This window comes from Vidua macroura, chromosome 6 (assembly GCF_024509145.1).
Source record: "Vidua macroura isolate BioBank_ID:100142 chromosome 6, ASM2450914v1, whole genome shotgun sequence".
Taxonomy (NCBI): domain Eukaryota; kingdom Metazoa; phylum Chordata; class Aves; order Passeriformes; family Viduidae; genus Vidua; species Vidua macroura.
In genome coordinates this window covers 6075953-6094481 of record NC_071576.1, presented here as the reverse complement: position 1 = coordinate 6094481, position 18529 = coordinate 6075953, and the positions used below count along the sequence as shown (strand labels likewise).

Below are 18529 nucleotides of genomic sequence, written 5' to 3'. Positions count from 1 at the left end.
AGAACAGAAAGGGAAAAAATGAAGTCCATTGAACAGTGGAATTTTCCTGCCTCATTGCTAATAGCTGATTTCTACCGTAAGGTCTCCCGTCTTCCCAGAGCAAGGACACAACTAATAACACATTCATTTCTTTTACTGCTGACAGGCCTTACAAATAGATTCTTCCTCAATATCCTTCCCAGATGGTGCCACACTGTTCCCTCACCAGCATCCAGCAGCTTCCTCATGCGCAGGTAGCTGATGGTCAGCCTCATGATGGACGCCTTGTCCAGGTGTGCGCTGACCGTGTGGGGCAGGGGCAGCTGGTGGGCCAGCTCATAGAACACTTCTGACTCCTTGCTCCTCCGGCACCGGGCTGCATCCCTCGACTTCTCTTTCCTGCGCTCAGAGCTAATCCTATAGAAACAAAGTTTCAGGTTAGTAGAGGGAAGTGAGCTCTCTGGGACAGGTGTCTTTGAAACTAAGTTGCCCAGCGATCAAGTAAACCAGTTGTGGAAGTTGAATAATGTAAAGACTCAGTTTAAAAGTGCAAGTGTAATTCTTTGTATCAACTTCTGGCCCAGTTGGGCTCTGCCAGAATTAAATTCAAACCCACAGCCTTCCAACGAGATCAGTTCTTCAAAGAGACTTTCATACACAGAACCCTTCCTGCTTATCTCATACTTTGAGTGCTGCCTCTTCAGCCTCCAAATCCTGACCCTTCAAGCCCATTCAACAAATTACAGAGTAGGTAATTTCCAGCTCAATGCTCCAGCATCATTTATCACGTACATTCTCCAAGTTCTTCCTTTTTTACCATCCTTACAAAGCCCACCTAACAGGTCAGACAAGCAAGGGTACTCATTTAACATGAGATACGCTGCTTTTCAAGCAATCCAGAAAGTCCCTTCCCCAAAACCATCTATGGTGATTCTATGATTCACTCTTTCTCCAGAAAAGCCCCTTCCAGAGTCTCCCCTATACTGGAAAACAATACCTCATTTTCCTTTCACTGCCTCTGTAGACCTGCCTCCTCCAGAACACAAGGTAGAGAGCAGCTCACTGAGAGAAAGCACTGAAACAGTTAAGACTGTGAGTAACAGGGAGAATTCCCCATTTTCACATCACACACACCAGGTCACTTCTGCCTCATGCATCTGGTCAGATGAGTTTTGAACTAAACATTTTCACATGGGAGCTCCAAATTTTCCCACATACAAACAAGAACTCAGTGCTGTTGTGGTTCCCGAGGAAATAAATATGTTTTTATTTTTAAATGAACAATACAAAACCACACACTATTATTGTATTAACGTTTTCTTTTTATACATTTACATCTTCTGAAGGAACCCGGTCTTCATTTTGCATTCACCTGAGATATAAAAGGCAGTTTGGGAATTACTTTTTTAAAGATTTCACAAGACTTAAAAGCCATCTACTACCACTGCAAAATTTCCGTTGCTAAGTCTGTGGATCTGTGCAGAAGTCCTTTTAAGTTAGCACACATCTTGTGAGAGGTGCCACAAATTACAGAGCAAAGCAATTCACGAGCTAATGATCCCTGGGACATAATGAACCAGATTCAAAGAATCACAGAATGGTTTGGTTGGAAGTGACCTTCAAGATCAACCAGTTTCAACCCGCCTGCCATGAGCAGGGACACCTTCCACTATCCCAGGTTGCTCCCAGCCCCATCCAACCCGGCCTGGAGCACTGGAGTGGGGCAATCACAGCTGCTCTGGGCAATCTGTGCCAGGGCCTCACCATCCTCAGAGCAAAGAGATTCTTCCCAATATCTAATCTGTATCTCCCCTCTTCAGTATCAGCAAATACATGCCCAAAACCACATTTCAGTCCTATACCTGCCGTGCTACCCACAGTGGCCAAAACCTTCCTCAGCTTGAGCAGAAAAACAGGTGTGACAATACCGTGTTGGATGTTGGAAGCACAAATGCCTTGACATATGGAAGAAGCTTAATAATCCATGAAAAAGACAAAATAAGCTATCAGAATCTCTTTTACAATTACCTTCCTTTTTACCAACTTGATAAAACTATATGCCATCCCCATCATCCCCTCCTCCTACTCCTGCCAGCAGAGAAAAACTATTTCTGTGGAATGAGAAACATTAATAGATTGACATAATAGTAATAAAAAGACCTTTGGAAAACTAACTTATGGGAATTATAATTGTAAAAAATTCTGGACATACAATAGTCCAATTGATTCCTGTGAATATAAGCCCATGTCCCTCAGAAAGGCAGCATAAAATATCTGACAATATTTCCCCACATTGCAGATTTCTTCACATTGAATTTCCCTGTGACAACAGATGTTCCTGTTGTAGTGATGGATATCTTGGTCTGAGAAGCTTGAGGCTCCTGACATACAGGTATATCTGGAAACAGCCATTACGAAAAGGCTGACCTTTAACAATACTGCAAAAATATTTTAGCTATTTAACCTGACTGATTAAATATTTATTACTGAAGACAGGCCTCAAGTACCTTTTCTCTTGGTGGAAAACTAAGGGTGGAGGGGAAAAAAAAACATCTGTTCTCTTTCTTGGACCCAGATTTCACTGTAACACTATTTTGTCAAAGGTATTTCAAGGTAACTATTGTGGTTTAACCCCAGCCCACAACTAAGTACCACAAAGCTGTTTGCTCACTACCTGTCCCACCCTCGTGGGATGGGGAGGAAAACTGCAATGAAGGTAAAACCCATGGGTCAACTTAAAAACAGTTTAATAACTGAAACAAAGTAATAATTGCAAGGACAAAGGAGACAACATAAAGAAAGAAACAAGACTCAAGACAGACAAGTGATGCTCGATGCAATTGCTCCCCACCCTCTGACTGTCCCAGAGCACGGCCCAGCACCTCCCAGCCAACTCCCATAGTGCACACACTGGCCACGATGCTCTGTGCTTTGGAATGTCTCTTTGGTCAGCCCAGGTCAGCTGTCCTGGCTGTGCTTTCTTTTTCCCCTCCTGCCTTCCTGTGCATCTCCTTACTGGCACAGCAGGGGAAACTGAGGAGTCCTTAACTCAGGGGAAGCACTGTGCAACAACAACTAAAACATCAGCGTGCTGCCAGCACTATTCTCCAAAACAGAGCCCTGCACCAACTACTAGGAAGAAAATTAACTCTATCCCAGCTGAAACTGTAACAACAGCACATGAAATTCTGTTGCCTTAGATAGAGTCACCTTTATACCTTTGATTTTTGTTAGCTCCTCATTCAAGACCCCTTCACTGGCAAAATGTTCATCCTACAAGAAAAACTCAAGAGAGAATTACTGGAAGTAAATGCTTGCCATCCACCCAGATTCCTGCAGTTTTGTCACGGCTTCCTTTTCAATTGCAGACACTTTTAAGTTAAAACTCCCCTGCTTTGGCAATCATGCTGAGCACTTCAAGTCCACAGATTTGTCAGGCTTGTGTGAATCACACAGGGCACTCAAGAGATGAAGATAGACACTAGCCTCACAAGTTGTGATTTCAGCCCTTGTATTTTCTTTCTGACAGCCTAATGTTCTTGAAAATATTTTGGGTAGTTTCCAGATTTTTGCCAGTTTTTAGCACCCTTGGCAGCAGCCTTCAGCAGGAACAGTCAAAACTTCTCCCAGCCATTGAATTATTAATTACCAACCCAAACGCTGCTCAAATCCAGCCCATAGTGCTTTCTGGTAAAAATTAATCCCACAGTAAGATCATCAAGTGCTGCCAGCTGGAGCTGATGGGCAAAACCCAAGGAAAAAGGGATGTTGGAACCAACCAGTGCTGCCCGAGTGGCAGCATCTCCTCTCCCTTTTACTACATGTTTCCTTTCTAGAAAGGCTACTACTATAGATAGATGTTTAAACTGTACAGCACAACAGTTGGCTATTTTTAGCTGCTATTTAAACCTAAGCTGTAACCAATCTGAGTAAAACCCAGCCATTTAAATAGGAAGATTAACTACCAGCTTCAAAGAGCGTTTCTTTAATGGATCAAATTAATAGGGAGAAGGTCTTTCACAAATGAGGTTTAATTACCAAGTGAAGTCATTGTTGCCTCAACACTGAAATGCCACCAAACCAAAAAAAAAAAAAAACTCTTTACTATTGTGAATACTCTGAGCTTTGTTACAATTGCATAAAGTAAATTAAAAACCACACATCAGCATGTATAGCTGCTCACACTTTTCTGTGCAGCCAATTAAATGACACTGAATTCCTGTAAAGAAAATGTATTTCCAAAGTGAGCAATCTCCTCACCAGAGGGGAAGGAAAGGGAGCTCAAGGATTTTAAATAGTGAGATGTGAAGTGCCACAAGATCAGTTTAAACAAATCATATCACTTCTCTTATCTGTTCTTTTGGAGCTGCCCCTGTGTAAAGCTCATGATCTTCTCAACAGCAAGAGCATTCTGCAGAAAAGGAGCCGAGCTCCATTTAAAATAACCCTCAAACCTCAGAGCTGTATTGCAGCCTTCTGCTGTCAGTCTGGCACGAAACAAAAACACCTCAAGAGCCTGAAGAAAACCTCAGCTGCTGAGTGGATTATACGTGCAATGAAAATATCAGAAATGCCGGTGCTGGACAGGAAATTGCATGCATTTGCAGGTCTCATTTCTCCTGCACAATCTCAGTGCCAGACATTCATTTCCATTTTGTATTTCTACCACCAGAATACAGAAGCAGAAAATCATAAGCATGTTATCCATGAGAGCACAGTGAAAGCAGTTTCACTGACCCCTTTAAACCCAATACCACTTCTTGTATATAAGAGATATTTACATGCAATAGCTGAATAAAAATCTGGGCTCCAGAAGATATTTGAGTTAGAGACCCAGAGCAAAAGGGTATTTCACAACCAGCAATCACTGCAGCTGAACCAAGAGCTCAGCTGAAGGATATAACCCAGACTCCTATCCCCTGCCTCAAATCATGGTGAACAGAAACAAAGTTGTACAGCAAGAATTTGCCCAACAGCCTTGAGAGCAAAGCACACCAGCAGCAAGCCCGTGCCCACCAGATATACAGATGTTAAAACTTGAGTGTGCAGCTCCTGTCATCGTGGTCACACCAACCATCTGGGCCACAGCATCTCCCAAATAACACATCAATCCCCACACCATCCCAGAGACCCCTCCACAGCAGATTCCTACAAGTCAGCCCCCAATTGTCTAAATGAAGCCGCAATTTTTCATTTCCTTGAATGAAAAACTAATCACATATAAGTTGGCTTGTTCCTCCTTATTTACCAATGGCAAATAGACAAAAAAAAAAACAAAAAAAACCCAAAAAAAACAAAAAAACAAACCACCACCAAAAAAAACACAAAAAAAAGCCCTGGAAAATACCACCAGTAACTGGTAATAATTTTGGTTGAAAATAATTAGATTAAAAATGGTCAATGGATAGAACTTAATATGTCTAGCAGTCAACTCTGTCTCCTTCTAGCTTTTAAAATCACCACCCAGCGTTAAGAAAAATTTTATCCTGTGTAGATATTATTAGATTAAAAAAAAATAAAAATCAAGAGGCTTCCTTTATGTCACTTTGCTATGGTTACAGATTTTCTCCCATTCAAACTTACTATTTCTCTAATCAGGTACATTTTGCTCTATAGGTGTTTTCAGTTCCCATGTAAAATAACTTGTGCATGATTAATTAACCCAGGCTCATCTTTCTTGATACAGGTTTTGAGAATATTCTGGAATATAAACATCTTCTGAGAGCACTTCACATTTTTCTCTTTAGATTTGCTTTCTTTAACCAAGTGGTTTTGTATTTATCACATTATTTGTTCCTTAAGTTTCATAGAAATATACATTGTAGGAAACAGGAAATCTGAATTAGTAATGTGCTTCAAATCTGGTAACATCTTCTTGAGCTTTAACTAGTTTTCAGTTCTGACATTAATTGCCATCATTTGCCAGTAAAAGATTCAGATAGTATTTCCATGTTAGTAACAATCTCTCCTTTCAGACTGTAAAATTACTATGGGAAACACCTGGCTTAGAAATGGAATCACAAGAACTATATCCACTATAACATAGCTTCATTTTTTTCTTCATTAAACCAAAAAAAATGCAAATATTACAACACAGTAATATAATAAAAGTATATGACATCAGGATGGTATTGGAACTTTAGAAAGTAGACCTGCAAGTGGTCTCACATTTAACTTTTAAGGCTGAATGCATTCCTGCAGTTGGCATAAAACTTGGTCACCTTTTCAGGCCCAGCCTAAGCAAGGTATTTCTGGCAGCACAGCTGAACAGGACAGAGGGGCAGCTCCTGGTCCGCAGCCATACCCTGCAGAACACCCAGAATAACCAGTTGTGTCCATACAGAGTGTGAATGGCTCAGCCCCAGGCTTGTCCCACCAACCACTCTCACCCACGGCCAAAGAGGATTAGGACAAAGTTCTACTCTCCTGACTCTGCTCAATACAAGATCACTTGGGTTTTTTCACTGTTTGCAAGATCTGTGTTTTGTCCAGAGCTGCTAGCCATGATACTTGCTAAATTATTTCTCCATGGAAAGAAGGTCCAGGTAAGCCCAGTACTTAGCGCAGACAAACTAAAACAGTGGAACCGCTCTATCGACAACTTCATATGAAAAACTGGTTTATAATGAAAGAGAACACCACTCAAATCCAGTTATTTAGGTATAGGGGAGCTAAGGAGCTGATCAACTTCAGTGAGGGGGGACAGAGCTGCAGTGTTAGCACCATCTATCAAGTCTTGAGACAGACCCACACAAACATGGCCCAGGGTCGCAGGCAGCCCCAAGAGCCCCACTCCCTTTCCCTCCTAGCCCTGCAGTGACACACTTGTCTGTCCTGACCAGCAGCCCAGACTGTTCATCCCTCAGCAGGCAAACTTTTTTCAAATTGGCTGGGAGGGGTGCTCCTTCCTCCTATTGCAGCTGTACAGAATTACTGCAGCCTCTCAGCTGCCAGTTTTCCATGGGTTCCAGCTTTGACCCACCTTGCTTTGACGTGATTTCCTTTTAAAGTATTATTGCTTTGTGGCCAATTTTATTTACTAGTTGTTCTTATAGTCTGTGTACAAAGTTCTTGTGAGGAAAAAAAAAACCCACACCCAAACCTCGTGTGCAATCAGAAGCATGTGATTACGCAGAAGAAAGTCTTGCTCTTCATGAATTAATGAACATCACAGCCCACTAATCCAACTCAGGAAAGAACTCAAATTCCTTACATACAGTATGAATGATTTAAAAGAGATTTAACTGCAGAAACTAACATAATATCCAAGCAGAAATGACACCACTGTACATAAACTATTAAATTAATTCCTTTGTATATTTCTTTCTAACACAGCAATTCAAACCATTTTCTTTACATGAGGATAGTTGCAGGCATTTCCCATAGCCTGACTACCACCAAAACAAACCCCTAACAAATCAGGAGAGCAAGCAGGCAGGTCAGCCTGGATTAGCTACAGCAGCCCCAATGCTCTGAAAGCCACGGGCGTTTGCAAAATGAGAGTGGGGAGAGGCAGCCAGAGGAGACTCACTCAGCTCACCTAGAGAAGTCTTACTGGCAACACCACAAAATCCATATAAACACCCATCCTACAGACAAATCACAGCACACAGGAGCCAGCAGCAGAGCCTTAATGGCCTGAACCCATCACAGCACCACACTGACAAGATTATCCATCAACTGGATTTGGCCTGGGATTGACCTGAAACCCCAACTACCTCCCCACATAGAAAGCGTGAGTAAAAGGGGAAAAGCTTAAATATTGTCATTTCTAATTTAGATCATGGTGAAGTGATTCTATCATGTCTTACTATACAGTGTAACCCACCCACAGTTTACCTTTGTGTTGTAATATATTGTTTTAAAATAACCACATGGCATACAGCGGTGGCATGTAAGAAAATTTTTTTTCAGCTACGTTATTTGGCTTTTTCTTGAGTATATTTTTTCCTTAATTAGTTGTGCTTCAGGATTAAAAGTACATGGTAGTAAAAACCCTTCAGGATTAAAAGTACATGGTAGTAAAACTGTGTTTAGTATTACAGAAAAATCAGAGCTATTCAAAAGAGTTATCTGAACATGGGCTTGACAGAACTAGACACTAAGTGCTCTCCTCCCTTCAGCTCTTCTGCTTTTGCTTCTACCAAGCTCACAAAAAATGATGCAAAACATATCCCCAAGATATCTGTCAGGCTCTCAGTTAACAAAGTTTTAGCTAAGAACTGGTCTACCTTCAGACAGATGCAGACTCTTGAAAAAGTAACTAATTTTAGTCTAAATCATGGCATTAAAATGTATCTTCTGTTTTGTTCACTGCATTTGGTTTTCAAGACTGGAGGCTGGATATTTTCCCTCATTGCTTCCATCCAAGTTTCATCCCTTCACCTCAAGTTTCTCAACTGCTTTCAGTTAACAGGGTATTTTGTAATCAAAGGTTTTTAAGAACAGGAAAAAAAAAAAAGAACAGAAGTAAGAGATATCAATATGTATGAATAAAGAACAGACCCACTAAGCAGTCAAGAGAAACATTTACAATAGCAAGGACAAAAAGCCTGCAGCAATGTCAGCTCAGCATCCAATAGACTCAATAGGGTGCAAGGAGAAAGTCCTTTCTGAAGGACTGAGCACCAAAATTCCCATCCCCAACTAAACCATTCCTTTCTATAGTTTAGCTAGTGGAGGCTGCAGCCTTTATGTTTGATGTGGATTAATTAATGTCTTCCAAGGGAGATGATCAGGGAGCAAACATAAGGAGGTAAGCCTTTAGTAACTCCCTTTCTATCATAACAGTCCATTTACTATTCTCATTTGTGAGCAAAAAACAGGAGGCTTGGCCTCAAATCCTTTTGCTTCTTGAAATGCACAAATTTTCATAAAGTGACATCAGTCTAGTTTTGGTTTAAGATTGACAATGAAGGAACTCATTCTGGTAAACAAAACAGGTCATCTTTTTCAGGTAACATTTCCAGGATTATTACAAATCGAGTCAAAATGGTTATTAAACAAGTTGCTTGGTAAAACCTTCCACTGTTGTAATTATAATCAGTGCTGCTGATTCAGTACCCTCAATTCTTCACTTCACATTCAGGCTCTATTTTAATGCAGTGAGTTAAGAGATTTGTTGTAACATTTCTCAAAATGCTTAAGGAGCATTCAATCACACCAAATTAAACAGAAGCTGCACAGTATCTCTGCTAACACACACATAGTTACGCTTTGGTGTCTTTACGGAACAACTAGTTACCATCTTGAAGCACCAGTTCTTCAGTGCCAGCAAAGCCATTTTGAATTTCTTGGTACTAAAATATCTCAAGTTTTTAAAGGGCTACATTTCTCTACAAGTCCCAGTGTTATCAGACTTCAACAGGAAGAAAGGACAGATTATGCACATGATGGAATTGCTCTTTATCAATGCACTTTCTCTGAGTTCTCAAACCCAACCCCCAGGCTGGTATGAACAGGCATAGCTTCAACCGGGGCTGTGGCTCCACATCAAAGAACCCTGAAGTGTTCATCACCTACAAAAACTGCATTCAAAAAATACATATGCTGGCATGCGTTCACTTGATTCCATGTTCCTAATGATTTCAGAATGTAATTTTCATAGAGATTTTTATTCCAAGCTAAATAGCAGAGATCTCAGTAGAGAAAAACTTCAACAGGCTTCATGTCCAATGGTAATTTGGCAACTTGTATCTTCCTTACATTTTCAGTCATTAGTTAAAGTGCAAAGTCTTATCTTCTCTCCTGTAGTCTCCAGTGTCACAAAACCTCCCCGTGTCTCCCATTTCAGAGCAGTCCTCAGTGGAAAGCTCAGATTTTCCTGCATTCTCTTCCATCCACTCTAATACAAAGGAAGTTTCTCAGGAGAGGCTCAAAATGCTCAGACTTTCTCAAATTCAAAAGGGAAAGGGCTGTTATAACATGAAAAGATGATTAAGGTCCACACTTTCCATGCATTACCTAGGTGGTTTTTCTGAGGCATGTAAACACCTGCCCATATAACTGTGTATGTGAAGATAAAAGGTGCAGTAATCTGGAACATTCCTTCCTTTTGGACACCAGCTTGCTAGGAACAGGTATGGGTTATTGTGTCTTCTTGTAAGGCTCTTGCAAAGTTTGTTTTTGTTTTGAATCTGCTTGTTTTTTAAAGAACACATCTTGTAATTGAATTGGTATTTGCATCTCCTTGGAAGTATCATCAGGAAAAGCTTGATGCTCTTGTATACCACCACTAAACCATGTGGGACTTCCCTCCTGGGTTTACTTAGCCATGCACACTCTACAACCAGGTAAAAATTATTTTGTTAGCATGTCCTAACACCAAAGCTCCTTAGGAATAAATTAATACTGCCAAATTCTCTTTGGTAGTACAAAAAAAAAAAAAAAAAAAAAATTAAAAAATCAGCAGCTTCTGTCATTCAATGTCCCCTTTAATATAAAAAAATCTCACGCAAGCCTACTTGAAATCCAGCATTCTAACACAAATTAGTGCAATATTAATATTGAGCAACATGAACACATCCAAGAATTCAATCCACTGTGTTACACAGGCTCAGCAAGAGTCCTCCAGGCTTCCAGGCTGGAAGCACACCAACGGGAACATGAACAATCTTAGGAGTTTTGGGCTTACAGTGCAATGCCGCTGACATTTGACAGTGATATTAATATTTATTGACTATTTTTTTTTTTTTGTTTCCACTTCACCATCAGCAATCAGTCTTGGAACCAGACACATGAACTCCAGGCATTATAGTTCAAGGATAGGGAGGAACAAAGGTCTATGGCTGCTTGCACAACACGTGCAGGGGAGGAAGCAAGCACCTGTAGGTGAATTCAGGCGTCACACGCATGACAGCAGCGTGGTCTCCTCTAGTGGCACTAGGAAGACAGCATGGCACTGCTTCTCAGTTCCTCAAGGCTCACAAAGGGCATGCCACCTTAGCCTAACCTAAGTAAGCCCTTGATGGGCACTTCTGATAAAAGAAACCAACCAGAAGACAGCGATAGCAATTAAATGAGAGAATAAAATCGATTATCCACTTCACACCTCCACCTTTAAACCAACAGTTGACTTAACTGGCACATTCAGGATGCTGATAAGAGTATGCTGATAAGAGTTTGTTCCCCCCACACCTTCCAAACATGGTCCAGCGTGTGCCTCCAGGAAAGGAAAAGCATTTCAACAGAAGGCTGAATTGCTAGAAAAACTTGAAAGTGCTTCAAAGAACAACCTCTTACTACCACATCACCCTGTTACATACCCCCTGACAACCTGGACCATCTGATCACAGCTGCACCAGCTCTCTTAGCTAAGCGTGGACTGGTTGCTGTTATTTCAGGCACCCCAACCAAGAGACCCAGACTGCAGACTGGAGACACTGTGTTTTAAAGGGCAAAGCAAGCATGACTGAAAACAAAAACCAGAAAACCCTCCTGTTGCTTCCATCAGCTCACTGGCAAATTATCAGACTTTCACTGATAAATGGAACCAAAGCACCAGCAGGCAAATCCTCCACAGCTATTCTTCCCTGATTTTCAGTGCCTTGATGCTGATGAGGATGGGCAGTAGCACTATGCTGTCCCCTTCATCTTTAGTGGGCACTAGAAAACCATTTCTAGTCATTTTTATTAAAGGAATTCACAAAACTTTTCATGTTTGAGGCAGTGCAAAGAACAGACAACACAGGTAAGCCCTATGGCAAGGCAAACAATCCAGAAAAACCCAGAAAGCAGTAAAACCACTGTTCTATGAGCCAGAAACCACTCAGCCTTCCCCATACCTGTGGGGAGACTCTACCGGAGATTTACTGAAAGATTCCTCCTCTTCTTACAGCCCAGATTATACAAAAGGGTTTTGTATTCACTTTCGACTCTAGCAACGGTGGCTCCCCCAGCGCGGAGAGAAATTAACAGACAAAAGCAGTGGCACATACAATCTTAAAGACCTCACACAGGTTTAAGAAAAAACATGGGTAGCCACTGCCCTTCAGTGCCATCAGCACAGGGTACAGGCTTCTCAAACAGATTCTGGAGCTGGACTTCGGTGGCAAAAATCCAGCAGAAAACCGCTGATCTCCCAAATCATCCCCTTTAGACACTAAAAAATAAGTTTCAGGGCCCAACTCTGAGAAACTGAAAAGCTGAAGTTCTTCTGCAAGGCATTCATGTCAGAATATTAAATTTCACTGGCTTATACCATCTTAAGACCCAGAATGAATGCTCCAGAAATCACTTATTTTTATTTAGTACCTATAGCATTTAAGATATGTATTTTATGTTCTAAAGACTTACAGCACACTAAAAAAATTAATCTGGGTTACCGACCAACTGCAAGCCACTACAAAAGTAACGACTAACCCATAACCCGAAATGGCTCATTTACTTAAAAACACACCAGAATTCCTCTGCTAATAGTGAAGTGTCACAGCACAGACCCGAGGAAAAGCTTTTCTTTTCATTGCATCAGCCATCTGCACACTGGAGTTTGTTAAAAGAATATTGAGAAAAATCTCGTACTTCTCACCAAAAGCCTTAAATTTGGCTCAAATGAGAGTCGATGAGCAAACAAAGCTCCCAACAACTCTGTTTCACCCACTCCATGCAGGGAAACGCTGTCTTTGCAGCACCTGGGGGAAAACCCAGGAGCACATCAAAGTGATACAACAACTGAAGAATGGCTAAAACCCAAATAATTCAGTATCTAATCATGGCACTGATACTGGATTTCTTAGGGAATCTTGACCCCTGTACATATATGAGAAGCTTGGAACCACATCAAAAAATGGACTCAACAGGCCAGTATAAAAATCCACACCTCCAGATACTGCTATGACCAAACTTCACTTTAAAGACTGAGACAAACTTGGGCAAATTCCATATTTTCTGAATCTCACAGCCTCTAATTGAACAACAAGCTTTACATTAACTATCAAGAGATAAACACTATCCACATACAAGCAGAGGGAGAGGCAAGGAATAAAAGGATCTTAACCCATACCAAAATTGAGGTGTACTGTATATATGACTAACCAAAGTTTTATCATCAAAGGTGACAAAAAACAGGCCGTAAAGGACTTCTCCCTTCAAGGTATTCTGAATATGGACACTATCAAACCTAAACCTTTCAAAAACAACCCAGGTTTTTGAGAAATGCTTGCTATTTTCATGAAGTCCTCTGCTGAGCTCATATCCTTCCTTTTTTTGCTTAGCTATCTTCGCTCAACTGTACATCCACAGCCCCCAGGATGAATGTACCACAGACACAGCTTTATGTTTTCCATTAAAACCCTACAACAGGAGTAATCTGAACATTCCTTTATAAGAAACATTCCTGACTTTGAACTTTGTCTGCAGGAAACAGAAAACAACAAATTCTCTTTCTTAAGCCCTGCCTTTAGGAAGGAAGGATAAGCTTTGCATACTCATTCTTGCATTCTGAAGAAAGCAGATTACATCCAGGATAAGAGAATTCAAAAAATAAAAAAGTCCTCCAGTGGGGGAGAACGGTAAGTAAAAAATAACAAATGCTCAAGGGCAAAAGAAAAAATAAAAAAGAGAAACAAAAAAAGCCCAATAAACCAAAATAAAAAGTATCAGAAAACAACTCAACTCTCAAACCCCTTTCCTAGACCTGCCACTAAATTAGGGCATCAGAGCAAAGAGCAGATTAATCATTTTGGTTGCAACATTTTCTCACAGGCTTCTCAAGAGCCATCCGCCTGGAGCCGAGAAACTAGAGGTTGAGTGCCGCCCCAGGTGCCCCCGTGTCGGGATTTCAGTGGACCGAGAGGCGCTTCTCCCCCATCCCACCCCGGCACCGGCTCCAAAGGCGCTCCAAGGGGGCCGGTGCTGTCCGGGCGCTCCCGGTGCCTCCTCCCAGCTCAGCACAAAGCTCACCATCCATTTTACAAGCCGGCCAGGCTCCTTCCCGACACAACTTACACGCTGTAACACTTACTGCGCTTAACCTGCTCAGATGACCCTTGGATACAAGGGCAGGCAAAACCCATCTCGAATAATTAAAAGCCGAGAAAAGGTATCGATATCCATATAAACAAACCTTCTGCAGATGGCGAACACCGCAATTAATCCCCCCACAAAGCCCCACCGCCGGGACCTGCTCACCCGAGCCCCCCGGCTCCTTAAACTTCACCGCCTAACAAAGGCTTTTAAGGCTTTTATTCCCCCCCTTTCCTCTAATTTGCGCTTACAATCCTCGGTGAATTATTCATACTCCTCAACTCACATTGTCCATCCGCTCCCCCTCCCCCCCACCCCCCTTACACCTCCCCAGCGCGACTTCTGGGGATTTTTTTTAAAAGCTTAATATCTCCAGAATGCGAGCCGGCCCTTTTCCGCACAAAGCCGGGGCACGGCGGGCTCGGAGCGCGCCGGGCACGGGACACGATCAATCCCTGCCCGCTCATTCCCAGGAGCGGAGCAGCCCCCGGGCCGCTCCCCGGCACCGCGGCCGACACCGGGCGCTTCACCCCCGGCCCCGCCGCCAGCCCCGAGCCCCGGCCCGCTCCCCCCGCCGACAAAATGGCGACGTGGACGAGAAGGAGAAGGAGGAATGGAAGAGCGGAGCCCGGGGAAAGCGGGGAGGGCAGCGGGGAAGAGGACGAGGAGGGGGCGGCGGTAACAAAGCAGAGGGCGGCGGGGGCCGGCAGCAGAGAGCGAAGGGGGAGGCGGGGGGCGGGCGGCGCGGCATCGGTACCTCTTCTTGTCGGTGACGCCGCCGGGGCTGTCCATGGCGGCGGGACGGCTTCTCCTCCCGCCGGCTCCCTAGATGCGAGGCGGCCGCGGCTCCGATGGCCGCCACGGGGCGCGGGGAGATGGCGGCGCTGGCCGGGTCTGGGGCCGCGCGGGCTCAGAGCATCGGGGCGCAGGCTGCGGGGAGGTGCGGGCGCGGCGGCGGCGGGCGCGGCGCGGGGCCCGCGCTGCGCCAGTGAGGAGCGGCGGCGCGGCCCGGCCCCTGCGCGCGGGGTCAGCTGAGCGCTCAGCTGGGCGGGGGCCGGCGCCTCACGTGCGGCGCTGCGTGCGGGGCGGGCCCGGGCCCGGCCGGCCCCACAGCGGCCCCACAGCGCCCGCCGGCGGGGCCCGGCCCGCTCCGAGCACCGCCCGTGCGGATCCTGCCACAAATCGCACCCCCGTGGGCGCAGCGCGAGGAGTTAGTCCCCTCTTTATCGCCTCCTTTTTTCCTTTCTCACTTTGGTCGGTACTTGACTCCGCTGCCTCTCCCAGAGGTGTCGTAGTACAGTAAAACGCCGGGACGTTTAGACTCATAGAAACATCGAGGTTGGAAGAGACCTTTAAGATCATCCAGTCCAAGCACCCACCTGGCACTGCCCCTGTAGCCCCTAAACCGCATCCCCAGCGCCTCTTAAACACCTCCAGGGATGGTGACTCCACCGCACGCGAAGAGCCTATTCCCATGCCTGACCATCCTAACAGAGACATTTTTATTCTCTACTATCTAATCTGAATCTCCCCTGTCTTTCCTTAAGAGCATGTCCTCCTGTCCTGTCACTGCAGCCACGGCAGCAGAGAGCTCCCTACAACCTCCTCTCGTGAGATTTAGACAGTGATGCAGCCCCCCCTGCACCTTCTCTTCTCTAGACAAAGCAAACCCAGCTCCCACAGCCACTCCTCACGAGACGTTTTCTAGTCCATTTCCAGTTAAAGGGTTCAGAACCTCACATTAATTAAAGGGAACAGTCAGCTCCACAGCCGGGCAGCCCAGAAGGGGAACCGACAGGTAATTAAGCACATTTCGAGCAAGTTTTACAACTTCCCAAACCCAACAGCAGAGCCAGGAGGCTGTGCTGAGGCACTGTGACCCCTCTGCCTTCCCTGCCACCCTCCCAGGCTGGCCTAGATCAAATGACATCTTCCCAGTGCCTGTGTCCAATTTTCCTCTCCTTGCTCCCCCCATGGCCTCAGGCACTGCTCATCTGAGAGCCCCAAGATCTCCTGCTAACCTTGGCTGGCCCTGGAGGCGCAGCAGGAGGGGCTGGACAGTGGACACCTGGCACTGCCATGGCCACACAGGCGAGTGGCCTCTTAGATCAGGAGCCACGATACAGCCATGGGAGAGCAAGGAGAGGAAAACTGGGGCAGAGCCCACACATTTAAAGTTAAAAGCCTTAGCTCTGTACCCTTAGCTCAGGGTCATGGGTGGGTAAGCACTCTGGGGAGGCAGGAAAGGCACAGTTCGAGGTGGAGTGACCCCACAGAGCTCAGGGGTTCCTTTACATCTTGTGGGCTCCTACTAGCCAGGACTTCAAGTGACCATCTGGAGCTGAACCTTACGAGACTACTCAGTTTGCAGCTCAGCAGTAATGATACCTTTAAAAAAAAACAGCTTTGACAGGCATAAGTGGCATTCTTTAGCTGCTCTGTGCACATGTGGTGACATAAGAAACACCTGCAGGGCAAAGTGATGGTGTTTCTGCACCTTCCTAACACTTCTGCTGTGGATTCCCAACTTCCAGGTAACAAGCAGTTGGTTTAGGCATACAGTCATGGGTGTTCTGTATTTGAGGGGGGTTATTAATTTTTTTTTTTTGTTTGTTTAGAAAAAGAAAAAGCAGTGACTGTGACATTTGTTAGCAATCACAAGGAGTTCCTGTAAGAAAATGATTGCTTCTGCCCACAGCAGTCAGATACGTGGAAGAGGCACAGGTGCTTCTGACTACTTTCATTCCTTCAAGGTCTTTCCATCCAAACATGGACAAAGCCCAGCTCTGCTTTGCTTATGAGCTGTGACAACACAATAGCCCATGGCAGTGTGGCTGTGAACTACTGATATTTCTGTTGTTCTCTGCTCACTGGAGCCTCGAGAAGAAAAACAATCTAAGGAAGACTCAAACTCAAGTGTCTTGCATAAGTGCCAAGAAGCCCTCCCCAAGGGCTTACAGACAACTTTATCTTTCAAAATGAGGTTTAGGCAGCTCAAACATAGGAAGAAATTCAGTTGTGCACTGCAGCTTGTGCAGGTTTTTTTAGTCTGTTCACAGAGTCACCATAACAGCCCCTAGAGAATTTTCTGGTTAAATGGGGAGGGATCTCCTGGTGGGTGCAGAAATGACAAGGCCAGCTCAATGCAATCTTCCCCACCAGAGCCCCTGGAAGGCATCTGGGGAGTTTTGGTAGTGAAGTGGTGATATCAGAGGTACTTCCCATGCCTTAGAGGAGGCTGGTGCAACTCAGAGCAGTCGTTGCAGCTCCTCTAATCGCTCAGATTGAGGTTGAAGTGGTTCCTGGTGAGCCTGGCACACTTGAAAGTGAAAGCCTCTTCTTTACTTTGACTGCAATCTCAGTGTCCTTCAAAGACCAAGAGGCACTTGATGCGGTCTGGACCAGGGACTGCTGAGTTGTAACCTACAGAACCCGCCTTACCCTACCCAATAGGATTTTATTTTAACTCTTGTCACTCTTTGAATGACAATATTAGTGTCTATAAGCATGGATGTCTTAGAGTTCACTTGTGCAAATTCACATAATGTGTAACACATCAAAAGGGTTTCCCATTGAGTATTCTTACCTAAGGTTCTGCTCACTTTAAATCACTTGGACATAACAGCTCGAGATGTGTTGGTGACCCCTGAGTAAAAATCACTGGAGGAAAATTCCCAGTCTACACTTTGCTAATGCTGCTCAAATGATTGTTCAAAGATATCAGACTTCCCAGCATGAACTGTCTGGGGACCTGTGAGTAAGTGTTGTGGTCTCCTTATGAGACACATTTCTTTCATGCCAAACATGCTTATCCCGAGCTCATAATAAAGAATAATGCTTTAAAACCCAGCTGTGTTTCTGAAGGGTGTTAGTGGAAACTTGTTCTGCAATTAAGCATTTCATACTGCAGCAGCTCTTGAGAGATGTTAAGTAAATGCTCTCCCTCACACACATCCTTCCCTTTATTAAACTTTTGTGCCACTCCTCGAATAGTCTGCATATACACTTTCTTTCCTGCTTTCCCAGTGGCTGATAACAGAAACTTATTCCAGTATATGATGCCTTAGTCACTTTTCTTGACCTTTATTGCTGCTCTAAGTTCACACTCACGCTTACGTTAGAGAACTTCCTGAACACAATGGTGTTTGCAAATGACTAATTAGGGCAAATGCACAAGCTGATGAGTCAGCAAACGGCTCGGGAGGACAGCGGCAGCGACTGGGCAGCAGAACAAGTCCGGGTGAAGATGTGAGCAGTGCTCCTGCCTGTGGCTTCGGATCTGTTTGCTGAAGAGTCAGGTGTCACCGTGATGGGCTCTGCAGGCATTTACTATCAGGATCCAAGTGCATCCCCATCAATAACGACTGGTAGAACTTCTGACTTCGGTGGGAAGAAATCAGGGATTTAGTTAAGGCATCTTACCTCCCAAAACCACTCACCATTTCTGAGCAGGGACTCGCTGGGGCAGGCAGAGGGTGTTCAAGAGAAGCTTCATTTATCTCTCTGGAGCCGGCAGCTCACATCACAGGGGATGTCACAAACAACCTGCCCTCAGCACTGGCTTTCCTGGGCTTTTGCCTCATTGTAC

The 18529-nt window shown here is 44.4% G+C and overlaps 1 protein-coding gene across 1 annotated transcript in view; it reads right to left on the bottom strand.

Moving 5' to 3' along the window:
• The window catches only part of HIF1A (hypoxia inducible factor 1 subunit alpha), a 34355-nt gene extending 19540 nt beyond the window's left edge, over positions 1 to 14815 (bottom strand). The window contains exons 1-2 of the mRNA XM_053979744.1: positions 14699 to 14815; positions 206 to 396 (exon numbers count right to left, since the gene is read on the bottom strand). Coding sequence (XP_053835719.1) covers positions 206 to 396; positions 14699 to 14733 — 226 coding nt within the window. The 5' untranslated portion in view covers positions 14734 to 14815. The remainder of the gene's footprint in view (positions 1 to 205; positions 397 to 14698) is intronic.
• Between the last annotated feature and the right edge of the window lie 3714 nt (positions 14816 to 18529).